Genomic DNA, 16,476 nt, shown 5'->3' on the forward strand with positions numbered 1-16,476 from the left:
CTTTTTTTTTTTTTTTTCCCCAAAGTGGTGACCTAGTACTCTTATATGTATACAAATAGGATAGGATTTGAAGCACTGAGATCTAAAGTGTCGTCCACGTCCTCACTTAATTTGGAGCAGAGCTATGATTTAAGAAACTACTAATGTATGTATGTAAAGATACAGTCTTTGTAGGTTCTTTTCTGCCTCCTACGCTGGTCTTTTTTTTGTTAATAGGGCTCTTGAGTTCTCCTTCTTCAAAATAAATGGATTTTACATGTTCTATATAGACAGAAGCTTATCTCCTTGCTGGCAGGAGCGTTCTGCCTGTTGCACGGAAAAGCTTAATCGAGCTCTGAGGCTGTGTTTGTGCTAAATTTTCAAGTGGGACGTCCAGTATGTCCTCTGCTTACTTTCAGCCGGTTTTACTTCCAGGGTCAGCAAGTTATTTTTTGGCTGCCAACCCACAAAGTGTCATCCTTTTATGGCAGCTACATCTGGGTGGGAAAACATTTCTTCGGTTTTGATACGGTTATTGTCATGGACAGGGAACTCAAACAGAAAGATGTTGTTAACTGGCATCCAAAGTGAACATAGCTTTAGCAGTCATGGATGTGTCTCCAACATTCCTCAGGCTGTGAATGTGCGCCAGGCAATCTGAGCCCTCTAGGATCACCTGAGGTCTTTGATCCCTTTTCAACTTGGTGCTGAGATGGACGTGGTTGGGCAGGTCAAAATAGGACAGCCAGGATAGCGTCCTGCAGGGAAGGTCTCCGAGGCCCAGGAGTGGGTGTTCGATGCCCTTCTTTTCCTTATGCTGGTTAACCACAGCATTCTGAGGTACTTTTAGTGCAATAAGGAGCAGACCGGGGATTTCCTCTGTGACAGAGGTATGATTAGATGCTTTAAAGATGAAAAATGGACTTCAAGGGCAATTGTTAAAATCAATGTCATTGCTTGTCTAGAGTATATCTGCATTGACAGCGGTCTCCCTGCTTTTTCACTTTCTCTAGGGGTTAATTACTGCTGTGTTTGGAAAAATGCCTTATTTCACATTTCGGGCTTTTTTTGCCGTCACTTCTTCAGCACTGCCCAAAGGTCTGCAGCACTTATGTCTCCCTCTCTCAAGGCAGGCACTAATCTAAGAAAGGGCTGAAAGACATTAAGTGCTGTGTTTCTTTTGTTGGTGGGAATAACTGGCGTGTGCCAAGAGCTCTCTTGTCCAAGGTCCAAGGATTTTGCCTGCCCCTGGTCGAAGCAGCGTATCTGTGATGCCACGCAGGAGCTGCACAGCTTTTCAAGAAACCAAAGAGTGGGTGGTTGTTCTTCAGGGCTCGGCTGGTGCTTCCTTCAGCTGCAAGAAGGGAGAAAAGGTAGTGTCGGAGTGTCCCGGGAGCTTGCAGGTTAAATCGGATTTTGCAACTCGGGCTGTGGGTAAGGAGGGCTTCTGCGTCAAGCTGGTGAATATAGGGCCATACTGGCTATGTAGGAGACTTTACTGGCATATTAGACTTTCTGGGCTCAGCTGACATTCCCCCTCCCTGCAGTTCACATCAGTGTGAACAGGAGCATAATAGGCTGTAATTTCAAGTCATTTTCTTCCCCAAATATAAAAATCGGTGTATGCTGCAATTAAAGCAAATTGCAGTCTGAGGCCAGCGAGAAACCTGTGGTTTTTTTCCTGACCATGCACAGCCATCGCGGTATTGAGAGACCTCTGCCAAATGACCGCGGAGCTGTAGAGCTGCTGTACACAGATTGAAACTAGTCTGCAGTCCTGAGCGGAATATAGCTGTAATTACTGCCTCTCGCATGTGCCGGAGCAGCTGAGAGCGGCTCTGATGTCAGCGCCGAACATTTTGTTGTGTGTGGAGAGCTGCAGCTTGTAATTAAAGTTTTGTTACTTGGACAGCATTTAGCATTAAACGCTTGGCAGCTGCAAGCTTGTAGATATTTCCCCCCACCCCTTATGGATGTCAGAGCAATTAATGAGGGGACGATGTGCGAGAGGAATGCGAACACATGGCGGTGCGGATGAGCGAGGCTGGGTGCTGGGCTGCGGCGCTGGCTGCGGAATGGGGCTACATGCCCTGATATTACTCCTGGGAGCCCGGCTTGTGCTTTGCAGGCCAGGATTTCTCCACTGGTAAAACTCTGTTGAGGTCTGCGTGAATGCTGCATCAGTAAACGCTGCAGGCTTTATCCTGAGGTGTAGGACAGGCAAAATGTGTGGTCCTGCTTGGTTTTTACTCTGAAATACATGCAGTTAGCACTTGAGCCTATGCACATGCAGTTCCCTCCCTTTTTGTGGAGCCTGAGTTTATCATCACTGACATTGACTTTATAGTCTTGTAACTTTAGTGGGCTGAATTAGTCCTGACTTGCAGAGGACCTTTAAGTGCGAGTCCTCAGCTGTTTTCAAGGAGTAGCTGAGCTTCCTCCTTGAAGATAGCTGTGGGGAAGGAGAAGTGCTTCCGGCTTGGTCGTTTTTTACAGCAAAGTTCCTGGCTTGAAAGGATATACACTTCCCTGTCGCATTTCTAAAAGTAATACCCACAAACAGCCTGTCAGGGGATGATTCTGAAAAAGCAGCTTCAGTACTTTCCCAAGACAAACTCTACGGCTTCTGTTGTGTTAGTCATATTTAAATTCTGGCCTACCCTAGAGAAATTCTTTTGCTTTATGTTGGCTTTACAGTAGAGTCTACAGTCTCTACCGCAATATAAACAGTAAGAGGTAGAAGAATTTCATGCTGGGGGGCAGGGGAAGGAGGGAAACATCATGTCACAGTTAACAGATGTCTTCCTGGCTGATACTGCTAAAACAGGAATTCTTGCAGATTCTTAAATCTTTCTAGAATGGGAACTTTATCTACCAGACAGAGCAGTAATTTCTGTGCTTGAGTCTCGCATCGACCAGGGTACATCCAGACTTGTCAGTGCCTCTGTAGCCTCCCTGCCTTCTTGCCAGCAGAAACAGACTCGGTGCAGAAGGAGAAAACTCAGTCTGCAGCAGGCGTGAGGCTGACCCCACAGCCCTGCTTTTGTTGGTAACACAGAAACACAGGAGCGTGCTGGCTGGCTGCTGTGCGCTGCCAAAACTTGCAGCAAAAGAAGAAAAGCCCAGATCAGTAGCATCTTGACTTTGAGTGACCCTTCTGTAATAACATCTCTGCAATATCCATCTGTCCATGCCCAAGGGATACACTTGGTAATTGGTTTGGGTACTTAACTACAATTTCAGTGCATTGGTTTAATTATGTCAAAATAAATTGACATCTCTACACCACTAATAAAAAAGCATGTCGCAAAAGTCTGCAGTGCTCTTACAGTGGGCTGACTGTCAGCCTGCGTTTGCCAGGATTAGTGTCAAGCCCAGCCAGGCTGCATTATTAAATATTAGTTCTCCAATGTGATTTTAAAATTAGAACTGCTTGCTGCCCTGGCCATTTAGTCTAACAAAAGCCCTGCATGGTGATGCACTGCATTTGGTCTCTTGCTCCCCCATTCCGTCTTTCACAAGGAGCATCAAGGTCAGGAGTACTCTGCTACAGCCAGCGTCCTTCAGTGCTGTCACCCTATTCTTTGAGCCACTTCCGTAGTTGTAAATTAAGCATCTCCACACTGCTTTTTTATCAGCTGCTGACCCTGTACTCAAAAGCCTCAGGGAGCAGAGGATCACAGTGGTGGTGTATAGTCATATTTAAACCCTGTGCTGTATGCATTTGATGTTATATTTGGCTGAGACTCCAACAAACACATATTTTGTAACAATAACACAGTGTATTAATTGAGCATTATTTCAGTGTGTTAGCCGTAGAAAATAAACTGGCATCCTTCCATGTATTTTAATTCGAAGAGGCAGTTTTGAGATTATTTGCTTTGTGAAATTCTAAATCTTTCAGTTTAAAATCCTTGAATATTAGTAACTTTTTTAACAATGGAAACATCTTCTTTCAGTCTTCCTTTTCCCTTTTTTTTGGTGGGGGTTTTTTTTCATTATAAAGAAGGAATCTCTCCCATTTTCCATCACTGTTTTAAGCCTCTGCTCTAGCAGGATTCCCCATAATCAGGAGACTGACAGTTTATAGCTACATAGCTGGTCACCTATGGTATACATTAAAGTAGCCAGGCAGTGCAGAGTCATTGACTTCTTTTCATTTGTTGAGAAGTTACCATTGACCTTCCGAAAGTCTGTTACAGGTATCAGTCTTCTGTCTGCTCTCTGTGAAGTAGATTAGTCACAGGGTACGCAGTAACGACAGCTGAGGAGACCCTATCGTATACCTTTCGTTTCATTCACCTATTCTGATTTTATCCTTCTTAAGCGGGAGATAGAGGCATCCAAGGCTGGATCATCTTTTACTGGTAGCATGCCAAAGTAGGATTTATTTTCAACAATATTTTATCTTGCCAGTCTTTCCAACCATTTCAGGCATCCTCCCTCCTCCCATATTTATGAAACTGTATATACAGCTTTCCTATGAGAAAGCAGCTGCTTGAAAACACTAACCTCCAAGTTCAAAACTGCCAGCCATGCAAAAAGTGTGCAAAGTACAGACTTCAGCTGAAGCATTCATCATGCTGTCCAGGCATCTGTCAGCTACCATATATCAAGGCTTTCATTTGTCTTGTGCAACTTCCATCGCCAAACTAAAATATACATACACAGATTTGTATACAGAGAACGTGAACAGAGCTCATGAAGGAGCATTGCTGAATACTGAAGTGAAATGTGTTTTGTGCAAGTAAGCTGTGAGAAAAAAGACAGACATTTCTGGATGACAGAAGTTACAAACATTCAAGATTAGAGTATGAGAGAGACAGTTTGGTTGTTCCCAGTGCCTTGCTTGTGTGTCTTGACAGCTCTGCGAGTGCAGCATGCCTGCCTGGTAGGGAATAACATTATGTATAAGAAAGCATGTCTAGAGAGCAAAACGCTGTGCTCCTTTTAGAGAAATACTTGCAAACCATTCATAAAATTTGGCTCATCGGTATTGAACAGTGCTCCTACATGGGCAATACCAGAATTGTTCTGGGCAGATAAAAATCCACGCCGTTTACAGTCACGTCTTCTCCTCAACACGGCAGCTTCGTCTGGGACTCGCAGGCAGCTCGAGTGCAATGAAATGGCCTAAAACAGCGCAGCGTGAACGCTGAGCAGAGAGCCAGCAGCAAAGGATGACGTTAGGTCAGAGCCCTCCTGTGTCGGATCCCAGCTGGTCCTGGTGGGTCACTGGCTGAGCCCAGAGGTTTCCTCCGCTCCGTCCCCCGTGGGCAGGGGCAGCGGCGGGGGGTTGCTGCTCGGTGCTGAGCCGTTCGCGGGGTGCAGGAGGTGCCCTGGACAGGAGCGGGGTTGGGGACCGGGATTTCTATGTAGCCTCATGGGTGCTGTGCCCCAGCCACAGCGTGACAGCGAGAGGGGTGCTTGGGTGTCTAGTCAGAAACAGTTAGAAGGGGTAACTGATTCAGTCACTCTACAGACACTAATTCAGTATTGCTTTTAAATTACCTGTTAACAGATATTTTGGGAGGTTTATTTGCTGCCTGCCTCTCTGGTGGGCAGAGTCCCCCATGCACGCATTTCTATAGGCACCAGCTGGGCAAACAGCATCCCACTGCTCAGACAAAGTTGGGCTTCTGCAGCAGCTATGGAAAAAAAAAAAAACCCAAGGGGTGTGGGGGGTGAAAGTTGCACAATTCCTTTTCTTGAGAATAAGGGCAGTTAGCTGAGCTCTCCAGCATGGCACTGACAAGATGAGACAGCTGCCTTAGAGCCAGTGTGTTCAAACATGCTGCTGTTATCCTGTTACATGAATCAAAACCAGCACACACCAGCTTTCATCTGGATTTCATTATTGTGATTTATATCGTAGAGACTGTTGTCTTGCAGGAAGCAGCATTATACGGAGTTGAGGGGGAGATTCTTATCAACAGGACAAAATTGACAAATCTCTCTGTTTAAAAATAGCTGTACCTCCTTACCATTTTCAGTTTTAAGCTGTCTGCTTATTCTCAAGCCTCTGAGTGCTTTGCTTTAAACAAAACTTAAAAAAAGAGATTTTCTCCTTCTAAAGAGAATTTAGCCGGATTCTGGCAAATCTCCCATGGGCTGGAGGAGTCCCAGGTAAAACAGACAGTGCCTGCAGAGTGGCTGTGGGGAAAGGTGCACCCCGGGGGCTGCTGCTGCTGTGTGGCAGAGCCCAGGGCTCACTCCCCCTCTGCACAATCACCCCTGGAGCTGGAGTCGCACTGGCACCTACTTGTTAGAGGTGAAAGCAACTGAAACTTGCTGTCTGGCATAATTTCTGTGCAACTAAGTCCGGAGGATGGTCAGGCCCTCCCGCTGCTGCCATGTCCTTTCTGCAGCGAAGTGGTTTCTGTCATGCAGGCAGGGTTCGTGTGTGACTGCATCCTTCTCTGTGCGAGGCGAGATGATTACTTGGAGAGAGCCAAGTGCAAGTCTGCCAGAAAAACCCATGATCACTTTGAGGGAGATACTTAAGATACAACTAAGGAGCTCCGTGGTGACAGAGAGCAAACAACAGGCAGTTAGGTTTACAGTGAAGCATGAAATAAGGTATCACGTAGCTTTGCACAGTAGGACCGAGCTCACTCTTTCTAGGATTGCCCAAGAAAACCCAAAAATATTACTACCAGTAACTAAAATCATCTTTGGATTTAATAGCGGGTAACCTTTATGTGCTCAGTGACTCTTGACTCTGTAAGTCAGAGCAGCATGGACCAATGCTTCTGTACTTCGAGTAGCAGATGGCACTGGTCTAAATTACATTATGTGGCTTGTTTCAGTAGTCCTCTTATAGCAGTACTAAGAGGAACCCTCTTAACAACACATAAAACTCCCAGCATATGTGTGTCAGAAGCACCCAACTTACTGATGATCCTCTGACAACAAAATCAAGGAGTGAGCAGGCAGGTAGCAACATCCCAGGGAAAGAAAGGAGTAATTGGTAGGATCTTCATTCTTCTGCTTCGGAGGGCTGAGCCCTGCCAGCTCAGATGAAGCACATGAGAAGCCATCTGTGACAAAGAGCCATGGCCGCACGGGTGCGTGCGTGTGTCCTTCCAACCTCAGCAAGATTAAAACCAGGCAGACCCACACGTTCATTTGAAGCCTTTCCCTCTGACCCTGGGTAGGGCAAGGTTTGTCCTCCCTGTCTTTTCCTCTCTTCCTTTTATTCAGGCATGGTAGCGTGTTGCCGGCCTCAGTGTCAAGACAGCGTATGAATTTTTAACCTCAATGGCACTGCAGTGTCTGCCTGGACCTGGCGCTGGAGCTCGTCCATACGCATGCAGGGCAGCAGGGCTGGCTGAAGAGGGTTAATGTGGCTTTCTCCTTTTTGATGATTTCTTATAACTGGCAGCTTTCCATCATAGGACTGAATTTCCTTAATAAATTATCCCCTTTACTGAGCAAAATTGAGACTGGTGCCTAACTCGTAACTGTGTTGGAGGGGGCTCATAAGGGTTTATACTTAGGAAAACAGCAGGCAACTGTTGTGTGTGACATGCCCAGCAGAATTACCTGCCAGGACGTAGTGGGGAGCAATTTATCTGGACAGATGATGCTTCTCACACTGCAAATCAGATAGCAGAATGGTGCACATTTTATAACACGTGTATGACTGTAACAACACCCCGTGGCAAGAAGTTGTTTTTTTTCCTCTCTATTACAGTATGTTTACCTCAAATCCTGCTGTGTGCTACTCAGGGGAAACGCATGTTCTGCTTTCTTCTAAATTCCTATAATTATCCGTTATTTCAGTACCATATCTCCTAAATAAAGTGCAGGAAAAGTTAGGTGGGTTTTACTCCCTTTCATGCTCATTTTGGATCCAGACAAGAACATGATCAGGTAACAAGAGTTGTCTGATTGCTCTGTAGAGCCATTACACTCTCTCTGCCCCAAGCCCTTCCATATACTATTTTTTTAATTGAAAAAAACCTGCAAGCATATGCAGTCAGTCTTTTTGGCTGATTTAGATTCCCACGAGGATATAATACAGCGAGGCTCCATCTTCTATAAAGACTTAACATGCGACAAGTGTTTTGCATGCCTCTTTCCACGTCTTCTTGTTTAGTGTTAACAGCCCTTTGCCATAATATAGGTTAATCATAAACAGAAATTAGAAGGGAAAAATTATTCTACTGGAAGGAGAATGCACTGCACTGCAGACTGCTGCTCTCCCACTGCCCGTGCTTGAAGCTGGCCAGGAGCTGGGTGCCTGGGGACCAGTTGTCCCCCAGGTGCCCAAGCTGGGGCTCTTCCCTGCTTCTGGACGAGCAGAAGAACAGCCAAAGCCAGGAAGAGAATTGGCACATCCCCAAAATGAAGGTTGGTTTGTTGTTCAGCTGATAGATTTTGGCCAGGTGAATGGTGACAAAGAATTTGGGTAAAATGCTTGCTGAATGAAGACTGGAGGAACGGGAGAAGTGCTGCACACCCATAGATGCGAGCACTGGCATTGCGGTACTGGCCAGGAGGGCCCTCTGCTACTTGGGGAAATTCTTTAGGTTGTGACAAAAAGGAGTAGCGAGCTCAGTGTAAAGGAAATAGACTGTACACTTTGGATGTTGTCCTAACTCAGTATTTTTGTCCACTTATTGCCTAACTTACGACAGCATTACTGTCTTGCACTCTACTGAATGACCTGCCATGTAGGCTAATTACCTATTTTATCACAAATGTACGCTTATGGCAGTCCAGAATTTGTACCAGCGGTTCCTTTGAAGAATCAATTTGAGAGAACTCACAGTATGTCTCAGAACCGCATGGAAGTATGCACAAAAAATCTGGTCATCAAATCAGTTATTGTGATTTTTTTTGGTTTAACAAGACTTCTCAGCTAGGTTTTGTCCACCCACATTTAGCTTAAACTCACTCTTAGTGATAATTGGAGGATCCTAATAAGGTGTGCATTAAGGTGTTTGGGGCTTGTGCTGAACAGTTGTCTCAGATTTCAGGTCACTTGTTCTGATGGAGCGGTCACAAACAAGTTGTTGCCTTAATTCAGACTTAATTTTCCCCTCTACTGAAAGCATTGGGACTGACTGGCACTTGTTTGGTGTTCCTTGCTTTTGGGAATTGAGTGATCTTGTTTGTTACAAACTAAAAGAGCAGTTCTCTCGTGACCATGTGTTACAGACCACAGTCATAGACTATGTGAAGCCATCAGATCTCAAGAAGGACATGAATGAGACCTTTAAGGAGAAGTTCCCTCACATCAAGTTAACCCTCAGTAAAATAAGAAGGTATGTTGCAAAGCTTGGTAAGGCTGCAACGTGATGCAGCTGTCTCACATTTCAGTGCAATTGCTGCTGTACATGAGGGGAAGCGCAGCACTGATTGATCTTCCAGGAGCAGGGACCAGCAGAGGTGCTTTGGTTAGTGGGCTGAGTAAACAAGATAGGGGGATGTACAAACACACACCGGTCAGGTGTCAAACGCGGCATCTAATGGGATGGGGGTGCGAGCGGGGCATGGACTATACTAAAATACCCAGAAAAATAACACAACAAAGTCTCTAAGCTTATGACACTTAGCTTAAAAAGAGACTGAGGAAAGAGAACTGCTGACTTCCGTGCCTTGTCCAGAGAGCATGGCCAGAAGCAAAACAAGTGGTCAGCTTCACAGCAAAGTTGTAGTATTTCATCACTGATTCCAGTGTAGCAGGTTAGACAAATTGCTTTACTGAAGTAATGATAATTTCATTTGACTGAAGGGGCCAGGAGGATACTGAGTTGTGTTGCTCTGTAACCAGACAATGCTGCAGTACATGGAAATACTGTCAGTTTGGATTTGACCAACCATAACCAGCAGCAAAGCTGCATATAGAGCACAAGCAATCAAGCTGTTGTTACTAAATAAGCTGTGTGCAGCTTAAGACCTCTGATGAAATACTGTTACTAAAAATGTCAAAGTTTTTCAGTTGCTTTTATAGTTTGACACAACTATCTATTGGGGGTGAGGGGGAAGGGTGAGGTCAAAATGTGTCATGAAATCTGTCCCCAAAACAGAGCATAAAGATATCTGCCTGGTAAATTACATTTGTGTTTTCCCCTCCATTTGACGAAGCGGAAATCTCTGAAAGGATGACTCCTAGGGTGAAATGAGAAATGCTTTAAAACGCAGTTCACAGCATACTTGTCTGGTCTCTTTACTCAGCTTGAAGAGAGAAATGCGCAAGCTTGCTCAAGAAGAATGTGGTTTTGAAGAGCCCACAGTGGCCATGGCCTTTGTCTACTTTGAGAAGCTCGCTCTCAAGGGGAAGCTGAACAAGCAGAATAGAAAGCTTTGTGCTGGAGCCTGTGTTCTTTTAGCAGCCAAAATTGGCAGTGACCTCAGAAAGCATGAAGTCAAGCATCTTATAGATGTACGTATTCATAGGTTTCCACTGTTCCTTCTGCGTGGAAGTGCCAGTGTGTGGTCTACGCAAGCCTGCTTGTCAGTGGTCGCGCTCTCCTCTAGGTTTCCAGCTGTACAGCCAGCTAAAAACCATTTTTTGTTACACATTTAAGTGGAAGTAGTAGTGATCAATGTCACTGCAGAAGCGTGGGAAGCTCGTTTGATGTGATTGAAGACCCTGGTGTCAGATGCTGTGAGGTTTGAGAGGTATCTGACCACCATTCTGTCAATACAAGTCAAAAGTTAACCCTCAGGAAATTCATTTTGCTTTTAATTATGTTTTCAAGAGTGTCAGTAAGGACTCCCCTCTGAGAGATAAATGCAGATACTAATTTCAGAGGGAGTCTAATAGACTACCATGTTTGTATTTCTTTCATCAAGTTAAGCTTTTGGGCAAGAAAACGTAAAGGAGTGTTCCCATTAGAACACCTCACCCCAACTGTTTTTTTGTAGAGTAAGGTGTTTGTTCTACTCATTTCATATAAAAGAGTTAACAGAAGGGAGCATTATGCCATAATCTCTTTGCAAGCACCGAGATCCCAATCTGATTTAATGCTACAGAAAGTTAGGGCAGGTAGCTGGGTACTTGGCTACAACGAACTCAGTTCGAGAGACACGGAAACTTGGTTGGGGGGCAGAACTGGACTCGTGCCCTTCTGCCACAGTCACAGAGCTGGGCCGACAGTCAGTTTGTTAGAAAGCCCTCTGAACAACCAGAAAAAAAATCAACCCAGTGGGAGCTGGAAGATCTGGCTTCTCTTGCTATCCTGCAACACTGGTCCATCCTTTAGACACATTGAGCTTTTCAGTAGACCCAGTGGGCAGAGAAGTAGCAACCCAGGGAGATCATAAGAAGAGGATGGGGGCGGAATATCCCTGAACAGCTGGTTGCCTACTTGTAGCATCCAAATCCAGTCAAAACAGCAGAGCAGATGGGAGGTTTAGTACGTTACAGCAGAAAGCCAACTACGAAACCCATCCCATCCCTGTTGAGGATAGTAGTTTCTATTACTCACTGTTCTTATGGTTGTTGCAGATGACACCTTCTGCCTCTGAGGTATTAAGATCAAATGTATCTAATTGTAGCAGAAATAATTTCCCCAATAGGGTGTTGTAACACAGGCTAATGCTGAAAAGAAAATTAGTGATTTCGAGCAGCCCTGGTGGTTTGTGGGCAGTTTCGAGACGCATGTGTTCCATTACACAACTGATTTCGATGTTTGCATGAAGCCAAGAGTTTCCTCTTCCTGCAGGGGTAATCACTATGATCATTAGAAGATATATCTGCTGGAGATGGAATGAGTGAAATGACAAACATGTCAGAAGTAGCATGGCTGGCTGAGCTTTGTAAGTTCACCTTCGCAGTAAAGAATCAGTATATCCAGTTCATCCTGCTCTCATTTTCTAAGCCTAGAGCCACGCAAGTCCAGCAAGGCAGAGGTTTAATGACAGCAGCACGTGTGTTTTGAATAATGTCATCTATAAGAAAGCGCTACAAAGTCAAATCCTCATTCACAGACTTTTTTTTTTTTTTTCCCTTGGCTGTCATTGCAGAAACTGGAAGAGAAGTTCCGGCTGAACAGGCGAGAGCTGATCGCCTTCGAGTTCCCAGTGCTGGTGGCCTTGGAGTTTGCTCTCCACCTTCCCGAGCACGAAGTGATGCCGCACTACAGACGCTTGGTGCAGAACTCCTAGCGCTGGCTGCCCTGCGGGGAAGGGGCTCCTGACTGTTCCCGCTTGGCTCTCCTGAGCCGCAGTTACTACTGGAAATGCAAAATCAGACTCCTAACACTTCCCTCTCTGTCTCCCCAAAACAGTTTTTCCAGCAACATATAGGAAACACTGCGTCAACGTAAGACTCTCAGCTTTGACAAATTTACGTATCGTTACTTTCTCAAAGCAGGTGAAGACTGAGCTGTTGGTAAATGGTTAACATGCTGAAACTGGGTGGTGACTGACCCTACCTGTGGGGACTACAGCTATAAAAGTAGGCAAAAATTTGAAGGGCAGCCTCCATGACCACCCCTCTCTCCATCACACAAACCCTGGAAGCCCACATTGAGTGCATTCTCATAGCGCTTTTTCTACAGACCTGCTGCAACTTCCAAGAGGACTTCTTAACGTGAAAAAGCTTTTAAAGAGGATATCTTCACTGTGTCAAAAAGAATGTGCCAATCTATTTTTGTATCAGCAATTGAAAGTGCACTTTTTCCTGTGGGGTGTTTGTGTGTGTATCTGTGTGTGTGTGCGTGTGCGACACCGAACTGATCTCAGTCCAGGTGGTTGGCTTAGCTGTTTCCGAGTATATCAGTTACCGATGGTGAAGATCAAGGTGACCTTATGTGTTTACTTCTTGAAAAAACATAACTACTGGAAAAGTGGTAAATGGGATCATTTTTGGACACTTGGTTTTTTTATTCTCTGATCTTTCCAACATTGTACCTTTGAAAGGATTACACTACTACTATTACTACTACTACTACTACTACTACTACTACTACTACTACTACTACTACTATGAGAGAAGGATCAGCAACTGACCTTGAGTTTTCAGTCATGTTTGTGATAAAGATGAAAGCATTAGTATGAGATTTCCATGTCATGTTTTTTAAAAATATCTTGTGTTAAGCCACATGCATATTTTTAACCTTCGCACTTTTCGCACTGTGGAGATGGTTAGACTTGCACTCTGTAGTGTTGTATTTCTGTGCTCTATGTTAGAGTGCGTAATAAGCACATTTATTGTGCTGTATCTTAAAACAGTGTTTTATTAAAAAAAAAAAAAAGAGTAGGGCTCAGCAGTATAACAGGTGTCTTAAGGCTCCAACAGCAGGGGCATCAGCTATCATTAAAGTTTTTGGTTTTTTAACTAGAATTGACTGTGCAAAACCTAAAATCAGTGCCCATTGAAGGTAAAGGTCCAGTTCCTTTAGGCATTTCAGTACTGGAGTTTTACAGTAAAACTTCTTGCAGCTTCCCTGGTTCTGACGGGACACCCAGAATGCTGGAGGGTTTCATCCGAGCTCCCCGATGCTACATACACACTAAGCTAGTGCCATGCTTATGGACATTGTTCAGTTGTTATCCTGTGAGATTACACCCCTGTCCAATCTTCTCCTGTGCTGGTTCACATAACAAGCCTGGCCCTCAACATGCCCCACATGGATCTGGTAAAGTCAAATACTTACAGTTACGGTATCTATAAAAAAAAAAATTAAAATCTCAAGCATGAGATTTTAGCTGAAGCCTTACCTGTCTAAGTTTGGGAGTGCTTGCTCAGAGTATGGAAAGGGCTTGTGAGCAGAACATAGAGAAGTGGGACGTACCAGAGGATGTAAACACACTAATGCTTACTTTCTTTTGCTCTTACTTTAATCAGTTTTATTATTTCCTTCAGTTAGGCCAGGAAACATCCAGTTTCTTTACCAGCTTTGACTCCTTTAAATTCTAGTATGAAAAACGCCTGCGTATGATTGCTCTATAGGATCTGGAAAGGTTACACATGTCAGGACAAATGGGAATTTGTTTGATGCTGTTGCTCTCCCTCCATTTTAAGGGGGACGGTGACTATGCTAGCTTACAGTTATTGTTAATACTTATCTAATTACTAATTACATACATTCCAACAGGATTGGGGAGGAGGGGGTAAAGAGGAAAAGCATGCACTTACCTCCCCAGTGCAACGCCCCACGCCGCTGCAACCCACACGTCACTTGGCTGGCTGCGGAGTGAGGGGAGGGGGGCCCTCACCGGCGCTCCTGCTCCCTCCTCCTCCGCCCGGCCCCCACGCAGCCAAGGAACAGTGGAGCCGAGAGCCTGGAGCACGCCTGACACCTACGGCTGCCCTGCCGGTTTATTCAACCCAAAATGGCAGTGTAGTGTTGACCTACAAGCCAAAACGATACGTGGGTTTGCCAGGAGGGCTTCCATCCTTGGCTGTATCTCCTTTCCCACCGAAATTGTGTATATGCTTTCAAGATTTGCTTCTGATTGCAGAGATCTGTTTCTAATAGCGACCACTCAAGGCTAAGCAGAAGCTTTACCTTTCCGTAAAGGCTTCTACCTTTTGCTTTTGAGTCTGATTTTTTTTCACATTGCTTTATAGTATTGCAGGGAAAAAGCAAATTGTGATTGCAAGATGCAGACTAAAGAATGACAGTCTTACAGTAGTCTTTAGAGACGCTATTGAATCACGCTGTCACATCTTTTGTCTTCTGTGCTGCTACCCAACCCTGATCTACAGTTTACACAGATTTCTGGGATGAAATCTGATTGCTGGAGACTTTCTGCTTTTCGTTGTTGTTGTTCTTGTTGTTGTTCTGGGGGCGGGAAAGGGTTTCAGAGTGACGTTCAGTTACAGTTTGAATGTGGAATAAACACTTAAGATGGTGATGATGTTGCACTGTTCACTTAGGAACGTATATAAAGCCATATGATGCTAGATCTCAGAGCACAAAGCTTGGTCAGTACAATTATGGTTCGGACAACGGGCAGGATTTGCCCCCCTTTTCTCCCCAACCCTGGGAAAATTCAGGCTGAAGTGGTAGAGGAAATCTGTACCAAACAAAGAACGTGTTGATTGTTTGCCTTTGTCTTACATGGTAATGAGTGTTGATTTACAAATGATTTTAGGTTCAACTTTAAATAGTTTGGGAAAATAATCCATTCCGTATCACTTGTTCTGTTTTAAAATTATATACCGTACACTCTACCATGCAGAGTTTATTCCTTTTCTAAAAAAATAAATAAAAGTTTTAAAAAAAAATTGAAAAACCCAGATTCTTTTCCAGCAGTGACAGTATGCAAAATTATTCCGTTCTCTCACCTGTATGTGTCAAATGGTTTTGGTTTTGTCTTTCTTTGGGACATAAAGCTGCTTGTTAATAAGCCAATGGTGGGATTGCCCAAGGGCCCTCACCATCTCCTGGCAGTCCATCACCCTGCAGAGCCCTCACTTCCAGGATCTTTCCTCCAGCCAAGATCTTAATCTTCTTCCCAGACCATTGGTTTGGGTTTGGGGTTTTTTTTAAGCCCTTCTTTTGGGCACCAGCTCCTCTTCTTGGATCTGCCAGGCCTTGGGTCTCCCAGTCCAAACCGTCGGTGTGCAGGACAAGGCACAAACAGGCTCCTCAGCATTGCTCGTGTCTCACGACCCCTTGTTCACTGGAGAATTTGCGATACGCCACTTCGGTTTAGTCCAGGTGGTAGTAAAATTTACAACCGGTCCCCGTACCAGTTGTAGTTCACAAGCAGCCGCTTCCACTTGGGAGGTTTAAAGTTCAGTTTTGGACATTCATGCACACACCCCCCCAATTATCCACCACCTATTAGCGTTCAAGCTATTTTTTTCCACCTATGACACCCCCTAAATCCAACACCTAGCTAGGTGGTCTCACCAAACACCACCCATCTATTGTGCATTTTCATTCCACATTAATACAGTTAGCAAAAAGTTTGGCTCCCTACCTCAACCCATCACTGTCTGAGTTCTCTAGAGACCCTCAGCTATAAATCATATTTGAGGCAGTACAAACATTAGCTGGATTTACACAGACTCCAGAGCATACAAATACACAGAAAAAAGCTTTACTAATTATTTTCCAAAACTACTCACTAACAGGCAGTGGCTGCTTTGAGATAGTCTAATGTCTTTAAATGATACAACTTCAGCTCCAGCCTCCCAAAACACAGAGCCCACAGTGTAAGTCTTCCCTGGAAGCAGTGAGTAGTTTGTTAGGAGATGATAACACCTTCCCACGATGCTAAAGGATTTTGGCACCAGGCCCCACATTAAACATTTAAAAAATAAAAAAAGGTAGAAGTAATTTAGCGAGGTGAGAGACTGAGCAATCACAGCAACAATGCCACCACCACCAGCTGAGACTGAAATCTGTCCCAAGTTGCACCTTTGGGGAGGCGGGGAAGGAGTGTAGGAGGCAGATTTTAACTTAATTTGTTCATCATCCGTTGTAAACTTTGTAGTGAAGAGGGGAAAAAAAAAGAAGAGGAAAAAGAAACTTCAGGTGCATCCCTTCAAAGACAAGATGCATGCAAGCAAAAAGACCTTTTTAA

The 16,476-nt window shown here is 44.6% G+C and overlaps 1 protein-coding gene across 1 annotated transcript in view; it reads left to right on the forward strand.

Annotated features, from left to right (window-relative positions):
* Positions 1–12,099, forward strand: part of CABLES1 (Cdk5 and Abl enzyme substrate 1) — a 71,590-nt gene extending 59,491 nt beyond the window's left edge. The window contains exons 8-10 of the mRNA XM_075705910.1: positions 9,145–9,251; positions 10,165–10,372; positions 11,959–12,099. Of these exons, the coding sequence (XP_075562025.1) occupies positions 9,145–9,251; positions 10,165–10,372; positions 11,959–12,099 (456 nt within the window). The remainder of the gene's footprint in view (positions 1–9,144; positions 9,252–10,164; positions 10,373–11,958) is intronic.
* The last annotated feature ends 4,377 nt before the right edge of the window (positions 12,100–16,476 follow it).

Source organism: Pelecanus crispus, chromosome 2 (assembly GCF_030463565.1).
Source record: "Pelecanus crispus isolate bPelCri1 chromosome 2, bPelCri1.pri, whole genome shotgun sequence".
Taxonomy (NCBI): Eukaryota; Metazoa; Chordata; class Aves; order Pelecaniformes; family Pelecanidae; genus Pelecanus; species Pelecanus crispus.